The sequence below is a fragment of the Gopherus flavomarginatus genome, chromosome 4 (assembly GCF_025201925.1).
Source record: "Gopherus flavomarginatus isolate rGopFla2 chromosome 4, rGopFla2.mat.asm, whole genome shotgun sequence".
Classification (NCBI taxonomy): Eukaryota; Metazoa; Chordata; order Testudines; family Testudinidae; genus Gopherus; species Gopherus flavomarginatus.
This window is the reverse complement of record NC_066620.1, coordinates 172,164,893-172,182,536: the sequence shown is the minus strand read 5'-3', so window position 1 is coordinate 172,182,536 and position 17,644 is coordinate 172,164,893. Positions and strand designations below refer to the sequence as shown.

Here is a 17,644-nt window from a genome sequence, read left to right as displayed (position 1 = left end):
AGCACTCCTAAGCCATGGACCGAATTGAACAATTGTGGATGTGTACCTTCAACCAAAGGAGACTGCACTATGGTTGAGAACTCTTCAAAATGCTTTCCTCTGCCCACCACCACCGCTCTGTTACGTATGGGTTGTACATACGTGACAGTGTTGGGGGGCGGGGGGGGGGGGGGAGTTTGCTTAAAAAAATTATATATAAGATGTACCATGGAATCTAAACCACATTTGGTCTTAAGCCTTGAAAGATTATTTCCAACAGCACTGTGACCTAGTATCACGCTGGAGTATTTCTTCACTGTCAATTCAAGAGAGGAGTGCCACATAAATCAACACACACCTCTTCCTACTTAACTCTGGCTTTCCTTAGAAGTCTTCCACTGCTGCTTAATTTGCTAAAAACAACAATCACAGCAATGGGGAATTTCCTGAAAAGAAGTTCTTTGCTGCACGTGTGGCAAGAAAATGTTTCCACTCAGGTATGGATATTCTTTGTGTACATCCAAACAACCACTATATACTGCAAAGTTTTTATTTCCTTATTCCACAAACTAATGAGCATATCACCTGGCATCTACATCTTGATTAAAACAGGTTCACCAAAAGCAGAAACAGGCATTCTTTCATTCTCTAAAGCACACCTATTAACAGCACAAGTTCTAATACCGATACATAAAAGCTTTTTCTGGTGCAGCATCATTACAATTTCTCCATTAGTTAATTTTAAAATTATTACACCATAGATATTTATATATGCTTGTATTAAACTTTGCATAATCTACCACACAGTAAGTCACTTTTAGAAGCCATTTAGTAAACTAAATTAAAAAGTCCCCATAAATTTAGGTTATATAGAGCTGTAATGGTCAAAGTTCTAAATTATTTACAAATCTCGCTAAACTACAGGTTCCCAATTCACAAAAGGATTAGTGCATTCCATGATTTCTCTTTAGATTGATTTTATGCAGGGATTAACCCGTGCTTACAATGCTCAGTAATAGTTATTAGTAAGTTAATGTGTTGACAAGGGAAACATTTAGTAAAATCAGGGGTGGAGGAGAGCCTTAGGATAGAAAAGGAATTAATATACATTCTCATCTTGCTTTTGCGTTGCACTCTATTGACTTTAGGAACAGCAGCAACTGGAAAAAAAAATAAAGCCAAAGAGCAGCACAAAATACAGCAGACTTCTCAGCCGTTTCACCTCTCACATAAGCATTCCTTTAACATTCCAGTTCTCTCTCACTCTCTCCACGTTTAAATTGAAACACTTTCACCCATGGTAAAATCTATTTCCGGAATTGTTAGAGCACAGGAATTTACCAGAATTGTAAAACTATGTCCAGTAAAGGATGCATTTATTTCTGAAGCTTTTGTGCATGTGGTGTGGTTGTCCAAAAGAGCCTTGTCAGGCCATCCCTTCGGCTCTGCTCATCAGGAAATGAGCAGATTTTGCATATTTGAGTGAAGACTGAGCAGATTTTACTGATCTGAGGTTGATGAGTAAATACAGGTGTTGTGGTAGCCAAAGGACCGGGGCAAAGATGAACAAATAGGGAACATGTCTGTTTTATATACTCAACGGAAGATGGAAAGGGAAGTCCCAAAATTTTCTTTAAAATTAGGCAGATTAGTACATTACAGGGAACAAAAAATTACAGTGAACATCCAATATCTGGAATGCATATAATATAAAAGTACCATTATATTACATTTATGAAGTTGTTCAGGACAGTAATTTTTTTCCAGAATAAGAATAAAAAAGTTGCAAGCTGGTTCACAATAACTTAATGTTATTAAAATACACTGATGTCAGTCATAAAAATATTTTACTATTTACATGTACACTGTATGAACCTTAATAGGAATATGCCCATTTTAGGAAGCCTTGAATGAATATTTAGGCAAACTGGCCCATGTTAGGTGCAGTACTATCTGTTTTGGTCTTCACAACCTGAAACTACTGGATACACAGTATTGTAACTCGTTCTTCACTAGAATGTTTACACTTTCTACTAGGTATTAAAGCATTTCATTAAAAAGAACTAGTTTTATTTTCACTGTGTTTTATTTTCTTAAATCCTACTCCAAGTAATTCGGGGCACTCTGCCTGTTCTTGTGCAATTTGGTTGCATTTCCTAATCAGGCTGTAATTCATTTCATCAGTGATCACGCTATCTTGCTTGTAGTCAGGATGGTTTGCAATAAACTCCCTCATCCACCGAGCAACTGTCATTAATTCTCCTGAAAGGAGAAAACCGTAAATAAAAATCATATTACAGACATTTATACACTGCATTTAGCATCTACTTTATTTGGTATATTACATACCTGCAAGTATTTCTAATTACATACACACTTCATATTCATGAGCACCACATATGCTTCATAGTAAAGTCTAGCCACATAAAAAATAATAATCATGAACTCACTATAGATGCATATTGAAGGACATACACCAAGCACACTCCCGACACAGACACTAGAAGTCATACTTATCTAGAACAATCTATGTCCTAGGAGAAGTTTTACTTTCAAAGTTTCAGCAGTAAAATGTCAAGACACATTTATGAGCTTGCATAACAGAAACTATACCAGAACCTAAAAAATCAGAATGCATCAATGGGCAAAGCAGACAATTTAAGGCAGCAATTGTCAAACTCTTTACATAACAGCACATTTTAATAGAGAAATTGTCTCAGAGACCAAGTGTCAAAATATCTGTAATAACATCTTTACAGCAATCGTGCATATTAAAAATCAAGATGAGTAATATTTTTAATCTACTTTAATACAATTTAGCTGCTAGAAACAAGGAGACCCTCCAGTATGGCTCTGCCTATATTAGATATTTCCTTAGCTTTCCTACCTGCACAGTTCCATTAGTGGGAGTGCTAGGATCGACAAGCTGCTGTCACTATAAACACCGTTGTCTAACTATACCAGAGTGGGGCTAGATAACAGTGGCTAAGGTGCCAATTTTTAATCTATGCTAGTTGCTACCTCTGGTGGAACTACACCGTGGCAGCAATAGTAGGAAATTTAAGGAAGACTGTCTGGCGTAGACAACATTAGCAACCAGATAGCTGCGCATGGACCACAGTTCAGGAACTTCTGATCCATAGGACTCTAAGGAAGTACTGGGAACAACTAGGAAATTCCAGAGCTTGTGCCTAAAAGACTGCCAAGACATGTTAAGACACATATAATGTTTTTTCTGTTATAAATTTAAAATTTTTGGACATAAGTGTAATATCAAACTTTCAGTGTCATTTCAAAATCACCTGAATTCTAGAACCATAGAAACATAGGACTGGAAGGGACCAGCCATCTACTCCAGTCCACTGCACTGAGGCAGGACTAAATGTTGTCTAGACCATGCCTGATGTATTTCTTAAAAACCTCCAATGATGAGGATTACACAACCTCGCTAGGCAATTCGTTTCAGACCTTAACTACACTGATAGGAAAAGTTTTTCCAGCTATCTAACCTAAATCTCCCTTGGAGCAATTTAAGTCCATTGCTTCTTGTCCTGTCCTCTGTGGATAAGGAGAACAATTTATCACCCTCCTCTTTATAACAACCTTTTACGTACTTGAAGACTGTCCTAAGAGTTTACTACACAAGCTGATGATAGTAGCACTTCAGACTTAGAGACCAGGAGAGTGAGATGAACAGAGTTAGTTCTAATAAGGAAACAAGTACAGTATAAGTCAGCTGCTGAGTGGGTGAATGACTGATGGATGAACACCACCACCACACTCCCAAAAAATCAGCTATTCTTAGAGTTTACCAAAGCAAGTATAACATTATCTACTTGTAATATTAAATTTATAATGTAGCATTTCCAGTTCCACTGAGTCCTTATTTTCATCTTATTTTTTAAAATGCCATTTAGCTACAAGTTTCTACAGCATTTTCAAAAATGTGAATTTTTCTATGAGGTCATGAGTAGAGAGATTCATCTTTCAGTAAGACTGAAAACCAGCCCTTACATTTACTACTTAGGGTGGTTTAGAGACCAGGTGCACAAACCATGGTATTTGCACATACAGACTCTTGGTAGGTAAGTATATCTGTACATGCCGAACTTGAATAAAATGTTTAAGCCTCTCCTTTTCTCAGTGTACATGGTGCACTGTAGAAAAAACTATCAATGGGCATGAAAAATCAGCCTACTGCATGTAGGCCTGGCTTGACATGAATAATTTGACATGTATGAGACCTCATTTCTTGGGAGACCGGAATAAGGAGGTGAATGGAAACAATATCTGTCCCAGCTAAGATACGGGGGAATATCCAAGGAGCCATTAACAATGGACAAGGTAACAATGGCTAAGATAAGTAGGGAAAGTAAAGATGAGATAAAAAGTACACTGTGCATGGATACTGTGTGAACAGAGCATTCTTCACACTGATTGTTTCACACAATGTAACCAATCCAAGCCCAAAAGAGGGGATGTAAATTCAATGCAATGTGTAAATATATGAAGGAAGAGGTTTGCTGTATAACTTTGGACACGTGGTACAGCATATACCCATCCCCTATATTTGAGTGCGATCAACTAAGTGTAGCTTTGCTGTATGCAAAATAAAGCAACCTGAGACTGGAGTCAAACTGACTTATTGGGGGAACCCAGTGGAAGACGTCTTGGGGGATCCCCAACACTGCGTATCTGAAATTTTTTTTAAAGCTATAATGAGGTAAAAATAAAGGGTTTAAAGAACTTTTTTCTTTAAATAATATCCCATAAGTAGCTCTCAGTACCAAAGGACACAAGACACACAAAGACAGGGCTCCATGCTCTACTACACCATATTAATGCTAAATTATGCTGCCAGCATGATTAGCAAAATTGGTATGACACCAGAATTATGCAGCACTACCCCACAGACCCAAGTGTTGGTAAGGACTCGTGATTCAATAGGTGCAGAAAGATAACAGATTAATAATATCCAAAGTTGCTACAGTAGATTAAGTCCCTCTTTACATTAGAAATTATCTAAAAGATTTGTTTAAATGTCATACAACTGGGGGAAAAAAAAACCCAGGAAATGCACAGTCAAGTTTCTTTGCCTTCAACATAAAAACATTAGTCATACCAGAGGCTCTCTTTTTAATTAACTTCAGGTAGTTCAGAATGGTGCATCTTGTGTCCACATCCACTTCCATGTTTTCGAGGTAAGAGTTTAGAATTGGGATTAAGCCAGGAAAGACACCATCCTGCAAGAAATAACACATGACCAGTATAAACTCACTTGATGTAATTTGTGAATAAGGAAAACAGTTCAGTGTTCCAAATATCAACTACCACCACACCTTTCCATTGATGATTGTGTCTATGCTCATCAAGGTGTACTCTTCTGCATCTGTCTCTTTCCCATTCCGTGCTGGGCCACATCCATCTACAACAGCATTTCCACCTTATCAAAGAAGAAGGGGGAAAGGCAAAACAATTAACTTTGTGCATCTCTTGAACTGGTCCTTAGCAAGTAATCTGAAAGCAGTAAGTGCAATACCTTTACAAATATCTTTTCTGAAATAAAACATTCCTTGCCGAACAGCATCTCGTTTCTGGGCTACTTTCATATTTTCATCAACCTAGTAAGGAAAAAATCCCAAAGGTTATTTAACAGATGCTAGAAAACGGGCACTTTACCTACCGGAGTGTTTTGGTCTTGGAACTTCGAATTTCTAGATATATTTCTTGTTAATTTCAGTGCACTAGAGCCAGTTAAGTCCTACATACAGACAGACAGTCTGTCCTACATACAGACAGTTTTATTTCATTTTTCAAAGGTTAGCATTCTGCACTGAACCACAGAGCTCCCTCATTCATGAAAGTATAGTTAGCTGGTCAGTAAGTGGCATCAGTAGAATGGCACTGGCATGAACAGCTTGTAATTTTAGATACAAGCTGTGTCAGCTGTAAAGTGAAACAGGAACATGTGTCTTGTCGGGGGAGCTTCTTTTGATATTTAGGTGTAATTAAATGAGTACAGTTGGAATAAGAGGTTATGATTTTTTTTTCTAAAATTGGCATTTCCTGTTTCATAGTCTTCAGCTGCTGGGGCTGGAGCAGGGCTCCAACAGTTAGTCAACCTGTCCCCTGGATATTTTTAGTAAAAGTCAGGGACCGATCATGGACTTCTGTGCATTTTTGTTTATTGCCTGCAACTTGTCTGTGACTTTTACTAAAAATACCTGTGACAAAATCTAAACGTCATGTATAAGCCAACTAAAATTTTGGTTGAAAATTTTAAAATCTTAGCATCTGAATAGCCTGTGGGCAGATTATGCCCAAATTCTTCAATCAATATGATTATTGGGGAGTTAGTAATAGTCCACTTTCAAGCAGCTAACATTAGTGTAGCCTCTGGAAAAAGGAAGAGGATTTGCAACATTAAGTTTGTCTTCTCCTCTCTCAATGTGATGCAAAAAACTTTCAGCAAATTTAAAAATAATATTTAAAAAAAGTATTTTGGACAGTTGGAGAAAAATCTTTTGCCCTCTTACTTATTTTATGATCTCTTTTACTAATCAGTTTGTGTGTGTTCTGAAGGGTGTCTCATAACCGTTTTGAAAGATTAAAAGCATTCTAGGTGGCTGAAGTATAATCCCACATGACCCAAAACTAGAGATCAGTTCAAGATTAGCGCCATAACATCCTCATTCTTACAAGTAACAAAGACAAGTTATGAAGGTCCAGTAATTCTCTCTTGTGATGTCTACCAAATTGTTCAGAACTAGGTCTAGGTTCACACTGTGCATGATCTGTTTTGTAGCTGTAACTGGCTTTCATTAGCTAACTAATGTTCTTGCCCATGATTTATTAGGCACTTCGTGTTTTTGGTGGTGCTTTATATATTGCTGGCTTGCATAGTACTTGTTCATTTCTCTCTGCATAAAACTGCACACCCATGCTATTGGGTAATTTAAAATTCCAATGTTTGATGCAAGATTTCTTTCTGCTCTTTATTTGCAAAAACTGTATCCCTGCCTCCACAAAGAGAAAGAGTTTCTCCTTTCAAGTCTCAAGTGAAGACTTCAAAAAGAGAACATTTCACTTTAAAAAAAATTAAGTGCTAAAATATTAATACAAGCAATAAAATGCTAATATACATTAGGCAGGGCTGATAGCTCCACCTCTTAAGGTTGCCCAAGATTTCCTATTATAAGGCTCACTACTTTTCAGTTGCTTATAATTTTAGCAAACTGATTGGGCTGAAATGTTCCATGCGGGTGTCTGCCTCAGGATACTTTTTTTCTTTTAAAAGGGGCTTCTGCACTTTTAACCACTTGGCCCCAAAACCTGTCTTTAAGGGCTTGTGTGTGAGAGATATGGATCACTTATCCTTGATTCTTTATTACGGTATGTGCAGGGCTTCTATTTTGGGAGGTTTATTAATATCATTTTCAAGGTTTATTTTTTAAGCATTTTTTGAGTTTTATGTAGACGTCAAAAAAATCAGGAGTAAGGGGTTTTAGGGCTCTCTTTCTGTATATTATACTGTAACAAGTACTTTCTCTGTACTTCTTTAACATAGTACTGTTTCTAGTAGCATGATATTAAAAAGCAATAGGGAATCTTGAGTGCAACAGGAGGGTCACATGGACCAAGTACTGCGCTTTAGAAATCACACCGCCGTAGTCTGGATTACTGCTCTGTGTAGACAAACTTAATATAAACAACAATTACTAGTGTTTTTCTGGTGTTCATTGGATAAACACACATTTATTTTTTCTTTTACCATTGTAGATGTTTTATCAGTGTTTATTGGTTAAAGATGAAAAGAAGCAGCCCTAGATATACACAAACAAACCAGAGCGGCTAGGAGAAGAGAGCTTCTGCTGATGGGCCTCAGCTTTGGGATGAGATTTTCTCTTGGACCTAATTAGTCCCAAGACTACCGACTTTTGAAGCACATTGCAAGACGCATGTATACATTTGGGCTGCTGCAGAGTTTGGCCTGTAGGAAAAAAGTCAGCTGTGTAGGGGAGAGGGGAGTTTGGCACCCTGTAGACAATCTAATTTTGTTTTTGTAATTTACAGCAGAGGTGCCTAAAGCCTTGGAGATGCCCCCTTTTTATATAATATTAAATTAAAACTATGCATATCCCTGTTAATATTATACAGGGTATTAATGGTGCATCTGATCTTAGGAAGGACCACATTTTCATAGGAAAAATAATTTGTATTTATATATGCAAAGAACTCACTTGAAGATATTTTTGTTTTGATTTTTCACCTAATCTAGCTATATAGTATGTGGAGTTAAACTGTATTAATCTATATTTCACTATCAGTCTCCCCCTGCCCCCACAGATTTAATCTAGATGAAGAAGGATTTAGTGATGTAGAAATACTGTCCTTACACTTTCACTGAGAAACACTAGACTTTCTAACTAGCGTACAGAAGTAAAAATTAAATGTACAGCAACTCTCTTACCTTGGACAAAGGAATGAGAAAATCCAGTTTATATGACAGAATCACTCTGGTTAGCAATACCACAAACACAACATATGCAGAGTTTTCAAAGTCTGTTAACTGAACCTAGACATTAAAAAAATTGAAGTGAGTTTAGTGGAATAGGATTGATAAACAAAAGTAAACAGCTGCATAGCAAGTTTACAGTTTCGGTCAATTTTTCAAACAAGTGTTTGCAAAATGGTATACACACTATTGCATACCCAGAGTTGGGGGCTGGATGCTCAGATTACTAATTGAGAATCCAAGTCAGGTGTATGCCAAAATACGCATGCACGTCTGTAAACTGAACCCTCTAATACAAAACCAAAACCACAGTCCTGCACTTAAAAGGATGGCTAATCATGCAAAGCGTCTGAATCCCCAGGTTATTAAAATAAAACATCTTAAAGTTCTTAAAGTGTTAATCTAGAGAATTAAGTGACAAGACACCTATAAAACACAAGCACACATGGAACAGAAGGGAATGCACCAAGATCTGTTTAGTACTGACAGAAGCACAAGAGAAGCAAGGCCACCAGAAACTCAGTACAACACTAAAGCCTCGTTTACAGTTGCTTTAATATATAGGTCTGACTTTTTCCCTCTCCCTTACTCTCATTAGTGTTCTTTACTCTGCTAACGCAAATTCCCCTGCTAGTTTCAGTCCAATATTTATTGTGCATATTTGCTTAAATGCTGTTGTCCATTTCACTTCAGAAGACTAGTAATTCAGAGGGGACAAATCACACCATAACTAATAAGGTTTTGATACTAGATAGCAGAATGTCTCATACTTTTCCATTTGTAATGGGATATGCTATTAAACATATTTACTCCTTACCTCCATTGGCCTAAATTCTACTCTCCATCCAATATCTGAATTCGGAGGAGGTGGTTTAAATCTCATTGTCTGCCAGTTTGTGGACTGAATATTCTGCAAGTCACGAGCAAGATATTCTGTTACAGACAAGCACATTTCCATAATGCATATAAGTAAAAACAAAACTGGATTCTCTTCTGTCTTTCAACCAAGAGATACTCAAATGACCAAGAAACACTTAAAGAGGCTTGACCTATTTAAAGGTGGAATGAAGAGTCATCACTCTAACAACATTATGCCACACTGCCCATGAAATTCAATTCTGGACTACATCTGAATAAGGCTGAGAGTCTTTCATGTCACAGAGATCACGGCTTTCTGGGACCACCATGACTTCTGAAGTGGCCGGAATGGCTGACCACCCGAAGAGCTGACCATAGGGCCAGCTACTGGGGTGGCCCCAGGGCCAGCTGCACCGGCCACTGCTAGGGTGACCCTGGTCAACTGGCCCCAGGGACTTCCAGAGCAGCAGCAGTCCTGGTGGCGGCCCTGGAGGCCATCAGAACAGTGGTCCCTGGAAGCCTCGGAGCATAGGGCAGCTAGGGGCAGACAGCCCCCACTGGTTGAGCGGGAGCCAGCTGTCACCTCTGGGACCCCCCAGAGCAGCAGCGCCCCTCCCCCCCCGGGGCAGCTAAGATTTAGTTAGGGGTAGTTATAGTAAAAGTCATGGACAAGTCCTGGGCCATGAAATTTTGTTTACTGCTTGTGACCTGTCCATTATTTTTTACTAAAAATATCCATGACTAAGCCTTATATGAGATATTATGTACACAGATTTAGTAGGCCTTTTATAACCAGTTAAAACAGAACAAAACTAAAGATTCACACTTACATTATTAGAATAGATTACGACTCTATTGCTCAACTACTTATGCAAGATACAATTTTTATTTAATATACTACATAACATGTAGTTGCTCTACATGGCATAATAAAATGAGAGAGCACCTGACATAAAAGCTATTTTATGAAAGACGACATATGGCATTGACAGTTTTCCTTACCTAGTTAACCACTGTTTGTGCCTTTATAGTCTAATTTTTTCCTTGCTTATTTTCACGTATTTACTAATGCTGGTCTGTGTTTCACTAGGTTTAAAGTGAGAACTATTATTTGTCTTGAACGAGGAATTAAACATTTTATAAGTTCTGTAACAAAGTTCCTCCTCTACCTTGGTGGGTCCTGGGTTTATTGGCAGATTTGCTCACCTCAGTGACCTCCCCCGCAGTCTGGATCAACTCCTCCTGTGTCTGATCAGGAGTTGGGAGGTTTGGGGGGAACCCGGGCCCGCCCTCTACTCTGAGTTCCAGCCAAGGGCCCTATGGATTTGCAGCTGTCTATAGTGCCTCTTGTAACAGCTGTGTGACAGCTACACCTCCCTGGGCTACTTCCCCCAGGCCTCCTCCAAACACCTTCTTTATCCTCACCACAGGACCTTCCTTCTGGTGTGATAACGCTTATACTCCTTAGTCCTCTAGCAGCACACCCTCTCAGGGTATGTCTACATCTACAATTTTGCAGCGCTGGTTGTTACAGCTGTATAGGGCCAGCGCTGCAGAGTGGCCACACTTACAGCAACCAGCGCTGCAAGTGGTGTTAGATGTGGCCACGCTGCAGCGCTGTTGCACACCGCGGGGAAGGAGACCTGCTTGGAGGGGGGGGGGTCGGGGAACGCCAGAGCACACTGCAGGGCTGGATACCTGCTTGGAGGGGGGGGTCGGGGAACGCCAGAGCACACCGCGGGGAAGGAGACCTGCTTGGAGGGCAGTGGAGTTTGCTTGATTACCAGAGAGGCTTCCTCAGGTATGCTGGATACCTGCTTATTCCACGGAGGTCAACAAAAACGCTGGTGAGTATCTACACCTGATGACCAGCGCTGGTGATCCAGCGCTGGATCCTCTACACCCGAGGCACGACCGGGTGTACGGCCAGCGCTGCAAACAGGGAGTTGCAGTGCTGGTAATGCCCTGCAGGTGTGTACATATCCTAAGTTGCAGCGCTGTAACCCCCTCACCAGCCCTGCAACTTTGTAGTGTAGACAAGGCCTCAGTCTCAGATCCTTGTGTCTCTTACTCCGAACTCCTCACACGCACTTCCTCTCCTCTGGCTCCTCCCCATCTGACTTGAGAGAGCTCCTTTTAAAACCCAGCTGCCCTGATTAGCCTGCCTTGATTGGCTGCAGGTGTTCTAATCAGCCTGTCTGCCGTAATTGGTTCTAGCAAGTTCCTGACTATTCTAGTGCAGCCCCTGCTCTGGTCACTCAGGGAACAGAAAACTACTCACCCAGTGACCAGTATATTTGCCCTCTACCAGACTCCTGCACCCCACTGGCCTGGGTCTGTTACAGTTCATAGAAATAGATGTTTGTGTCAGTGCAATATCACAAATTACATGTTGTAAAGAACTATTTGGAACATTTGAAACTAGCTACTTTTGTTCCTAGTTCCTACCTATGCTGCTAAATTTTGCCAATATTCTTAGCCAAAAGTATTCAGCACTACATGATTAAGCAGTAAAATAGTGAGTATGCAACTATAATCGTACAGTCATTAAACTGGTATGAAACACGATACAACCTCAAAATGATCAGATTCATTTGCATCATCTAGATGTATTTTCTCTTCAAACAAAGTCAATGGGTCTCGAATAAATAAGTGTGCAATATGTTGTGCCAAAAGATGATCAATGCCTATAAACAAAAATTCAGAGATCAAATTCACCAACAGACACCAGAGATAGTAAAGTAGACCTTATTAAATGCCATGATGACTCGAGAGCCAGGAAACGCCATACTGTTCAAGGCTACCTCAACCAAGCACATCCTAAAGTGAAATAAAAGTGATCACCACAAAAATATATAAGATGATTAAAAAGAATAGGAAGATATACTATTTTCTGGTTGGAAGCACCAGCTGATGATCGGTATAGCTCCCATTCTTCCTCCGTTTTCTCTCTTCCATCTCAGTCTCCTGTTGACTGACAGTTTTGCTTGATCCAGAAGGACAAAATATTAATGTCTCTTAAGAAGTCAAATGCTCAGTTTGGAAGTTGAGGTACATTTCCCATTGCAGACCAATGACATTACCTCTAGGCCAGACTACCACATGTTTAATGAGTGCACATCTCCACTGAGAGTGCATAGTCAATGCAAAAGTATGGTAGATTAAAAAAAAAAAAAAAGCTAAAGAAAACTACAAGCATAAGACTAAACTGACTCACAATGAGTGAAACACTTACCTTCCTTTACTAGGTGCTCGTAGATTTCTTTATCTATTGTCAAATCAATGTCATTGTATTTTTCACCACATTCAGATAGATAACTGTCTATGGAATCATATCTGGATTTACTGATTCTATAATGGTTGTTCTTCAGTGGCTATATAATTTAAAAATAGAATATTTTAAGAGCTTGTAAACAATGTTGCCTTATTAATTACACTATTCTTGGAGAACTGTTAAACAGAAGTTGCTTTTAAACAATCTAAATTAAAGTTATTAAAATAAATTCAAAGGTCTTCAAAAATAAGGAAAATCATAGTGGGCAGGTACACTGAGAAGTTCCATAGAAGAAGAATCTTATGGAGTTTAAGTACATTTAGCAGTTTAAAGGGTATATAATTAACAAGCTTAATGAAAAGTAATTGTCAGTGAAAACTCAACTTTGTTTCCTCATTTATGATAATCTGAATAAAAGTCACTTCACTATATTGACTATCCTATCTTAACAGTTTAAAAGGAATTCATCTAGATAACATGGCACATTTCAAAATGGGTGGCTTGCCAAAAAAGGTATACTGTGACATCATGGTTATATTAGTATTGATAAAAACAAATACACTTGTCAGAATACTAAACAGAATTTTCTACTGGAACATTTTTATAAGTTTATATATATTTTTTAAAAATTGTAGTTCTCTAGATGGTCTCTGCTGTCCGTTCTCTGTAAAAGAAGTTCTATATGTTCAAGTTGGTCCTGCCTCAATGCAGGGGGATGGACTTGACCTCTCGAGCTCTACATTTCTATGATTCTAAGTTCTGGTGACCATATGCTTTAGCATTGCTGTCACGCTTTACAGTCTTATCAGAGACCATCTACAGAAGTACACATCATGTAATACAGGGCTACCACATACACACTGTTTTTTAAACAAATCACTTTTTGGGTTGAGGCAAAGAAAGGGAAGCTGAAGCACCAAATGAAGAACTTTCCAGGAAATTGTGAATGAGTGAAAGTGGAGTTTAAAAGGAATTCTATACTCAGCCATAACATTTGCTACTGTGGATGCTATAATAATAATTAGGGTGAAAGTCACACCTTCAGAATCACATGCCACAAAGACTACACTCTCTCTCCACTAAGTACTCAAGCTGTGATATTCAAAGAATATTTGAACTTGTATAACTAAAATAACCAGAAAATTGTTTAACTTTTACTCTTTAAACTAATATTCACTTGCCTCCAATCCTCTCTCCTCTCGTGTACGGTCATCTACCGATGCAGATATTACTCCCCACCGACAATCAATATCCGACACGTAGCCTCTGTAGAATGGAGCTGCAGCACTTAATGCCATCTAAAATAAAATCATGTCACACATGAGAAAACGGGACAAGACAAATGAACAAAATTAACACAATGTAACAAACGGTTACTCACCTTCTTGTAACTGCTGTTCTTTTGAGATGTGTTGTTCAGATCCATTCCAATCAGGTGTGCGCACACCGCATGCCTAGTTGTCGCAAAGTTTTTTCCCTTAGCAGCTTCCGTAGGGTCTGCTGCGGAGCCCCCTGGAGTGGCACCTTCATGGCGCTGGATATAGGACCCTGCTGACACAACCCCCCTTCAGTTCCTTCTTGCCAGCTACTCTGACAGAGGAGAAGGAGGGTGGGGTATTGAAATGGACGTGAACACCACATCTCAAAGAACACCACTTACGAGAAGGTGAGTAACCATTTTTTCTTCAAGTGCTTCTTCACATCGATTCCAATCAGGTGACTCCCAAGCTCTCCGCTGGAGGTGGAGTCGGAGTTAAGGAACCCCGACCAGAAAACTGCTCTGTCGAAAGCTACATCCTCTTTGGCATGCTGGATGGTGGCATAGTGAATGTTAAACGTATGCACGGAAGACCAGTGAATGTTAAACGTATGCACTCTGCAGATCTCCTAGAAGGGCACCTGGGCCAGAAAGGTGGCTGACTAGGCTTGTGCTCTTGTTGAGTGGGCTGTAATAGCTGGGGCTGGGACCTTAGCCAGCTTGTAGCAGGTATGGATGCAGTCCATGATCCACGAAGAAATGCGTTGTGAAGAGATTGGAAACCCTTTAATCTGGTCTGCCACCGCCAGAACAGTTGGTTCGATTTCCTGAAAAGCATTGTGCGTTCGATATAGAATGCTAGTGTGTGCTAGACATCCAGTGACTGAAGCCTCTGCGCCTGCGCACTAGCATGAGGCCTGGGATAGAAGACAGGCAGAAAGATGTCTTGGCCAATGTGCAATTGAGAACCACTTCGGGCAGGAAGGCTGGGTGAGGCCTAAGTTGTACTTTGTCCTTATGGAAGGTTACGTAGCACTTTTAGCTTGGATACCCTCCTGGTTGATGTGATGGCAACCAGAAATGCCACTTTCCATGAGAGATACAGAAGGCAGCATGTTTTCAGTGGTTCAAAAGGGGCTCCCATTAGCCAGGAGAGGACCAGATTGAGATCTCAAGCAGGTACAGGTGGTCGCAAATGTGGACATAGCCTTTCCATGCCCTTCAGGAAATGCCCTACCATGGGGTTGGTCAACACAGAGCGCCCCAGCTCTCCCAGGTGGAACACTAAGATAGCCGTGAGGTGTACCCTGATGGACAATCCTGCCAATCCCTGCTGCTTTAGATGCAGTAGATACTCCAGGAGGAGGAGTGGTATAGATGCCTGAAGCGTGTGCCGCAGCTCACACCAGCACGAGAACCTTTTCCACCTGGCTAGGTAAGTGGCTTGGGTGGACGGTTTCCTGCTACCAAGCAGCATCTTCCCCACCGATTCCAAGCATTGGAGCTCTCTTGGGTTTAACTATGAAGCTTCCAAGACATAAGATGAAGGGACTGGAGGTCTGAGTGAAGGAGGTGACCGTGGTCTTGTATGTTCAGATCGGGGTAGAGCAGCAGTGTGATCGGAGTGTCCGCTGATAGCTCCAGAAGTGTGGTTTACCAATGTAGGCATGGCCACACTGCGGCCAGCAGAATTCCCTTTGCGTTGTCTCTGTGGATCTTGAGCAGCATCTTGTGGAAAGGCATATGTGAGTTGGCCTCCCCAGGGTAGCATGAACACATCTGAGGTGGAGCCAGGACAGTGTTTTTGGAAAAAGCAGAACATTGGACACTTCCTGTTGCTCCTGGTCGACCTGGGGAAACCTCCACCTTTGGAAGATGGAATGTATGGCGTCCAAATGGATGGACCATTTGTGGTTGCAAAACAACCTGCTGTGGTGGTCTGCAAGCTCGTTCTGAACTCCTGGGAGACAGCCCACTCCATTCACCTGGAGGCGTCCTATACAAAATTCCCAAAGCTGGAGAGCTTTCTGACAGAGATGGGAGGAGTGGGCTTTGCCCTGCTTATGTATAACATGGCGGTGGTGTTGTCAGTCATCACTGCTATGCACCGGCCCTGCATTCTGGACTGGAAGGTCTGGCAAGCTAGTCGCACAGTTCTGAGCTTCTTGATGTTGATGTGGAGCAAGAGCTCAGTCTGCGACCACAAACCCTGTGTCTGGAGATCTCCTAGGTGGGCCGCCCAACCCAGAGCCGACACGTACGTTACTAGGGTCATGGAGCGTTGAGGGGTGTTGAAGGTGATTCCTTCGCGGACCGTGCAAGGATCTAGCCACCAACGGAGGGACTCTAGAACTCGCTCCAGCATTGTCACTACCGAGTCCAAGTTTCTTGTCCTGGGTGATAGGTTGATGCAAGCCATGCTGGAGCGGTCTGAGCCTCAGCCTGGCATGTCTGACCATGCAGGTGCAGGCTGGCAGCCGAGGAGACTCCGGCATCCCCTTGCAGTTGTGGTGAGGTATCACCTAAGAGTCTGGATGATGTCTGTGATTGCTTGGAATTGGGTCTCCAGCAGGATTTCTCTTGCCTGTAATGAGTCCAGCACCGCCCCAACAAATTCTATTCTTTGGGTCAATGATAGTGTCCAACTTGTTCATGTTGAGCAGTCCTAGTCTGTTGAAGGTGGTTCTGACTAACCGGACTTGAGACTCCACCTTCTCCCTGGAGCATCCCCGCAGCAGCCAGTCATTGAGCTAGGAATACACCTGTGAAGAAAGGCTGCGACCACAGAATGCATTTGGTGAACACTCGAGGAACCGTGATAGACCAGATGAGAGCACCGTGAACTGATAGTGTTTGTGGTCGACCACAAACTACAGGAAATGTCTGAGAACTGGATGAATGGCAATGTGAAAGTACGCATCTTTCATGTTGAGGGTGGCGTATCAGTCTCCCTTGCCCTTTAGCTCCTGAGGAACCTCCTCCACTGCCCGCCCCTAAAGCGAGGAATGATTGCACCTCCCGGATAAGGAGCTGCTCATGAGAAGGATCCCTGAAGAGGGACAGGGAAGGGGGCTAGGAGGGTGGGAAGGAACAAAACTGGAGAGAATATCCCACTTCTACCGTGCGAAGCAGCCAGCGGTCCGATGTTATTTGTGACCAAGCATGGTAGAAGTGCGACAGACCATTCATGAAGCACAGGGAAGGATCTGACATCATGGCAGGTACACCATCCTCGGAAGTCCCTTCCAAACTGCTGTTTGGAGCCTGACGATGGCTTGGTTGGGCCCTGTTCCTGCCCTGAAGGCAGGTTTGAAGACTTGAGCCTGTTATTTCTGCCCCTACGGTGGCAGAAGCCTTAGGCAGGGTTGGCACTGCCTCTGCTGCTGCAGCTGAGGTTTGAAATGCTTGCACTGGGTAGCTGGCATGTTCATCCCCAGCGACTTCATAGTTGCCCTGGAGTCTTTCAGGCTGTGCAGCTTTGAGTCGGTCTGGTTCAAGAACAGCCCTGCGGACTCGAAGGAAAGGTTCTGCAAGGTCTGTTGGACTTCAGGACATAATCCGGACAATTGGAGCCAGGAAGTTCTTCTCATTACCACCCGCGAGGAGAGAGTATGGGCAGCTGAATTAGCCTCATGAAGGGAGGCCCATAGGAGGTCCTCACTACTGCCTTTCCCTCCTCAACTATGGCAGAAAATTCTGCTCTTGACTCCGCCAGAAACAACTCCTTATACTTGGACATAGAAGTCCAATAATTAAAGTT

General features: G+C 41.5%; 1 protein-coding gene across 3 annotated transcripts in view; it reads right to left on the bottom strand.

Annotated features, from left to right (window-relative positions):
* Positions 1–491: 491 nt before the first annotated feature.
* Positions 492–17,644, bottom strand: part of GCLC (glutamate-cysteine ligase catalytic subunit) — a 63,288-nt gene continuing 46,135 nt past the window's right edge. For 2 of the 3 annotated variants that reach the window (XM_050950752.1, XM_050950753.1), the window contains 9 exons: positions 13,808–13,924; positions 12,588–12,726; positions 11,927–12,039; positions 9,312–9,404; positions 8,450–8,554; positions 5,519–5,600; positions 5,319–5,422; positions 5,102–5,222; positions 493–2,241 (listed from right to left, as the gene is read on the bottom strand). In XM_050950752.1, coding sequence (XP_050806709.1) covers positions 2,033–2,241; positions 5,102–5,222; positions 5,319–5,422; positions 5,519–5,600; positions 8,450–8,554; positions 9,312–9,404; positions 11,927–12,039; positions 12,588–12,726; positions 13,808–13,924 — 1,083 coding nt within the window. In that variant the 3' untranslated portion in view covers positions 493–2,032. Of the gene's footprint in view, positions 2,242–5,101; positions 5,223–5,318; positions 5,423–5,518; positions 5,601–8,449; positions 8,555–9,311; positions 9,405–11,926; positions 12,040–12,587; positions 12,727–13,807; positions 13,925–17,644 lie in introns of all 3 variants that reach the window. The other variant, XM_050950751.1, reaches the window with a different exon arrangement.